Source organism: Miscanthus floridulus, chromosome 8 (genome assembly GCF_019320115.1).
Source record: "Miscanthus floridulus cultivar M001 chromosome 8, ASM1932011v1, whole genome shotgun sequence".
Taxonomy (NCBI): Eukaryota; Viridiplantae; Streptophyta; class Magnoliopsida; order Poales; family Poaceae; genus Miscanthus; species Miscanthus floridulus.
In genome coordinates, this window is record NC_089587.1 from 28,459,781 (window position 1) to 28,464,947 (window position 5,167).

Consider the following 5,167-nt stretch of genomic DNA (forward strand, 5'->3'; position numbering starts at 1 on the left):
CGCGATGCTGGCCTTCATCAGCTTCAGTCGCTCCTCCATCGAAGTCATGCATGGCTTGCACTCAACCATGTCGCTCCTCTCCAACAGCTTAGAGGCATACACGCTCTGACCGAACGTGAGTTCCTTCTTCCCCTGTCTCACCTCGATGTCGATGTAGTAGGAGAGTGCACCGAGATCGCTCATTCGAAAACAAGCCGCCATCTCACGCTTGAAGCTGTTGATATCCTCTGTGCATGCGCCGGTGATGATTAAGTCATCCACATACACGTCGATGACAAGCTCCTCTTTCCCCGTCGCCACGTGTAGAGCGCGTGCTTGGTTGTGCACTGCTGAAACCTAAGCTCGCCCAGCGTGGTGTCAAGCTTGGCGTTCCATGCTCAGGGGGCTTGCCGCAGCCCGTAGAGCGCCTTACGCAATCGGAGCACCCTATGCTCCTCTCCCTTGACGGTGAAACCTAGAGGTTGCCTGATGAAGACTGTCTCCGCCAGTTCACCGTTGAGGAAGGTCGATTTAACGTCCAAGTGATAGATGTGCCAGTCCTTTGCTGCTGCCAAAGCAAGTAGCAAACCGACCGACTCCATGTGCGCTACTAGCGCAAAGACCTCCTCGAAGTCTATGCCCTCACGCTGAACAAAGCCTCGGGCGACGAGGCGCGCCTTGTGCTTGACAATGGCTCCGAGCTCGTCCCTCTTGACTTTGTATACCCACTTCAAGCTGATCGGATGACATCCTAGAGGTGGATCGATGAGCTGCCAAGTCTTGTTTTTCTCGATTACCTTCATCTCCTCCAGCATCGCCCATCGCCAGTTTCCATCACGCTCGACCAGCACGAACGTGGGTGGTTCCTCAGCACTGACAAGTAGTAGCTCTATGTCATTGAGCAACCTACCCACCAAGCCTGAGAGACCTGTGCCGCCGACGATGTTGTCCAGCCTGTGGAATCGTACCTCCTCACATTCGTGGAAGGCATCCACGAACTCATTGATGTCACTTGGAGGTGAGGCCAACTCGATCTACATCGATGGAGTTCCCTGTTCCGTCAGAGTGCTCGGCACCCTGGTTGTAGGGCTCGACACTGCTTCTGGACAGCTTGTCATAACTCATGCAGTGTTTGGCCACGCTGTAGGAGTGTCCAACATCAGTCTTGGAGTGGTTGGCACCGCTGCAAGACATCTTGGCTCCGCCACGGGAGTGCTCGGCACCCGTCCTAGAGTGGTCGCCACCACCATAGAACCTCACAACACCACTCTTGGCATGCTCGACATCCCTCTAGAAGTGCTCGGCACTCCTCTCAGAGTGCTCAGCATCCCTCCCGAAGTGCTCGGCTCTACCGCGGGAGTGCTCGATGCTCCTCCCGGAGTGCTCGACACCTCTTCCCTAGTGTCACCACCGTCGTGGATGACCAAGTGCTTGATGACGAAGGTGCTGGTGAAGCCACCAGCTTCCCCCATGCTCAGACTACTCTAGTCCCAAGCTGCCTCCTCATCGAACACGACGTCACGCGAGACAAGCACCTTGTCTCCACGTGGGTCGTAGAGCCGGTAAGCCTTGGTACCCTCTACATAGCCTAGGAACACCATCAGTGTGCTCCTGTCCTCCAACTTGGTGAGGTTCGGCTTTGTCTTCTTGATGTGTCCGATGTAGCCGAATGTCAGGAGGAAGGACACGCTCGGCTTGCACCCATACCAAGCTTCAAACGGTGTCTTGCCCGTTAGGGCTTTGGTCAGAGAGCGGTTAAGGATGAACACCACCGTGGTCACTGCCTCTCCCCAGAACCTTGTCGATATGCCTTTGGCCTTCATCATGGATCGGGCCATACCGACCACCGTCTGGTTCCACCTCTCCACCATGCCATTCTGTTGTGGCGAGTATAGCAAGGTGTGGTGTTGCCCCACACCCTGATCCATGCAGTATGGAGCAAACTCCACCGAAGTGAATTCGTTGTCATGATTAGTCCTTAGTACACTGAGCTTCTTGCCGCTCTCGGCCTCCGCGTGCGTCTTAAACTTCTTGATCACCACCGCCGCTTCGTCCTTGTTCGTCAGGAGTTGCAGCCACATATAGCGACTACAATCATCCATGAGCAGGAGGAAGTACCATCGACCACCGTTTGTAGCAGGCATGATCGGCCCATAGAGGTCGCCGTGAACGAGCTCGAGAGTGTCCTTCGCGCGATACTTGGCCGTCTTTGGGAAAGGTAGCCTCCTCTGCTTCCTGGCCAGGCAGCTGTCACACAGCTCGCCTCTGTGCTTGATGTGGGGTAGCCCTTGGACCATCTTTTCTAGCCGACCAAGTGTGTCGAAGCTGAGATGTCCAAATCGGGCATGCCACATCCATGGTTCCTCGGAGTGCCTTGCCACTAGGCACACCGGCTGCTCTACCTTTAGGTCAAGCAGGTACAACCGGTTCAGGGACCTCTTCACCTTGGCAAGAAGTCACTGCTCCCGGTCCCTGATCCTAAGGATGCCGTCCTTGATCAGTACCTTGCTACCGCGCTCATCTAGCTGACCAATGCTGATGATGCTAGAACGCAGCTGCAGGATATAATATACATCTATTAGCGTGCAGTGCTCCCTGTGCTGGTATCTGAAGATAATGGTGCCGTGCCCTTGGATAGCCACCCTTGAGTCATCACCAAACTTCACCGTACCGGTAACATCACCGTCGAGCTCAGAGAAGGATGCCTTGGAGCCCATCATGTGGTTACTGGCATCAGAGTCCAGATACCACCACTGCTCCTGGTCGGCACCCACACGTCTGAGGTGAACTTGGGCGCGTAGTTCGTCGAGGTTGGCGGTCTTCAGGGCCTTCCTAGGTCCTTCCACCATCATCGCCTCTTCCCTCTCCTCGGCCTTGACGTCATGTAGTGCACAGAACATCGTCATCAGGATAGTGGCCTCATCCTCATCATCGGCTTGCACCAGGTGAGCCTAAGCCTTCTTCTCCTACTTGTGGTTTGGGCACTCCCGTGCCCAATGGCCCATCTTTCTGCAACGCCGATAGACGTTGGGGTTGACTTGCTTCTTCTCCAAAGAAGCCTTGCCGCGGCGCTTGCCATCGCCACCGTGGCTGGAGGAGGCTGCCTTCTCAGAGTTCCTCCGAGCAGCCCACTCCTCTTTCGTCAGCAGGAGTTTCCCGCTGTCCTTCATTCCTATCGCCTGCTCTAGGTGCTCGTCCACAGCCCATAGATGCCCTATCACATCCTCAATGGTGAGGATGGACAAGTCCAGCATTGTCTTTATAGATAGAGCGATCTGGATGTACTTTGTCAGCACGGAGTGGATGTACTTGGAGACCGCCTCCTCTTCGTCGATGATGATGCCATGGCTCTTCAGCTTGTTGATGAGCGTTTGTAGGTGAAGGGAGAAGTCCTCCACCATTTCACCATCCTTGAACTTGAGGTTGGCGTACTCCTGCTTCAGAAGCTGGGCCATCGCCTTCTTTATGCGGTCGAAACCGACGTGCATCACCGCAATAGCCTCCCATGCCTCCTTAGCCGAGCTCTTCACCCCCAGTGGCTCATTGTACTCTGCTGGTACAACAGCGAGGATAGCCTCCAATGCTGACATGTCATCTTCCTCAATATCGGTGACCTTGTTAACAGCATTCCAGAGCCGTCGGGTTCTAAGCTTGACTTTTATGGTCACCGACCACTCTCCATAGTCGGTGCGAGTCAGCATCGGCCAACTGGTGCCGCTGACCTCCCACACCATGCGAACAACAACCTCCGGTTATGGCTGGGCAGCCACAGTAGTGCCACTGCTGTCGCCCATCTCTGAACCGCTGTCGATGTTTGACCATCGATAGCCTGCCACGGGGGTCCCTGGGGCAGTATGTTTGGGCTTCAGCGTATGCAGAACTCGATGGTAAACGCAAGAGACAGTCAATTTATCCTGGTTCGGACCCTCGATCGTTGATCAAGTAATAGCCCTACGTCCAGTCGGCCTTTGCCTTTGCGTTGGATTGATCGTAAAGTGTTGTGTCATACAATTGTTGTTCTAAACTCTCGATTCAAGGAGCCCTGTCCTCCTTTATATAGTCAGGAGGCCAGAGTCCTAGTCGGTTTACAATGAGAGTTCCTAGTAGGATTACAGGGTAATACTACTACTAAGATTATAGGGGAAGAATCCTAGTCAGGCTAGTTCTTCTCCCTTCCTTGCGGGGTATCCTATGGGTCCTGCACCGACAAGCCCCCGAGCACTTCATGGTTGAGTTCTGGAAGCCCTGTCTTATTCCTTCAAGTCTTGTCGAGCAGGAACAAGCGTCGTCCGAGTGCTTTCATGAGCGAAACCATGTAGCACTTCGTGAGATCTTCGCGTGGTGTATACCTTTTTGAAGAAAAAAGTACCCCCATTTGGATGTAGCCCCCGAGCCTCTTGCTGTTTGGCACAAGGAGCTTGAGGGTCTTTTCTTGAAATCTTCCTGATTCTTCGTTGAAAGGTTCCCCGGCTTCCTTGTTGAAAAGAGCTCTGATTTAGCTGTGTTCGGGTTCTTTTTGTCGGAAAGAGCTTGGATATAGCTATGTCTGGGTTCTTTTTATTTTGTGGCCTTGAAGTCGTCTGTCTTGAAGAAGTTTTTTGAGTGACGTGCGCTTTTTGAAGAAAAAAGTGTACTCATTGAGTGTAGCCCCCGAGCCTCTTGCTATTTGGAACAAAAAGTTGGAGGGTCTTGAATCTGAGTTGTTCGATAGAACTGTATACCTCTCCTTTTGCAGCCCTCGAGCATATATCCGGGTTGTTTTGTTTAGGAAGAACTCAGATGTAGAGTCTTGGCATATTCTCTGGTAGTCTGCTGCTGTCAGATGTAGTTGTATGGTGGTGGTTGAGTGTAAATGCCTTTTGTTCATGGGTTGTACTGTGTTGGTATATTCTTCCAAATATGCTCGTCTTCGAGTACTGTTCCCTCTCGCCTGAGTCTTCCATTATTGAGCCCTGTCTTTTCACTGTGTCCTTTGTTAGGCTTATTTTGTTGGTACTCCTAGTCCATGTGCACCGCTCCTTCGATCTATAAATACCCTCTCGGAGTGCTTGTTTTCATTCTTTGAACATTCTATTGAAACCTTCGTGGTCATGAACATGGTAGTTTGCGAAGTAGAGCAGCCCCGGGCGTGTTTTGTAGTTCCTGTGTGTTGTCTTGTCGTAGCTGGAGGAAGTCTTGCGATAGGGAT

General features: G+C 52.7%; 1 protein-coding gene across 1 annotated transcript; it reads right to left on the bottom strand.

Moving 5' to 3' along the window:
• Positions 1-2,945: 2,945 nt before the first annotated feature.
• Positions 2,946-3,713, bottom strand: LOC136468765 (uncharacterized). The gene has a single exon (XM_066467216.1). The coding sequence runs from the start codon at positions 3,711-3,713 to the stop codon at positions 2,946-2,948; it is 768 nt and encodes a 255-aa protein (XP_066323313.1).
• Between the last annotated feature and the right edge of the window lie 1,454 nt (positions 3,714-5,167).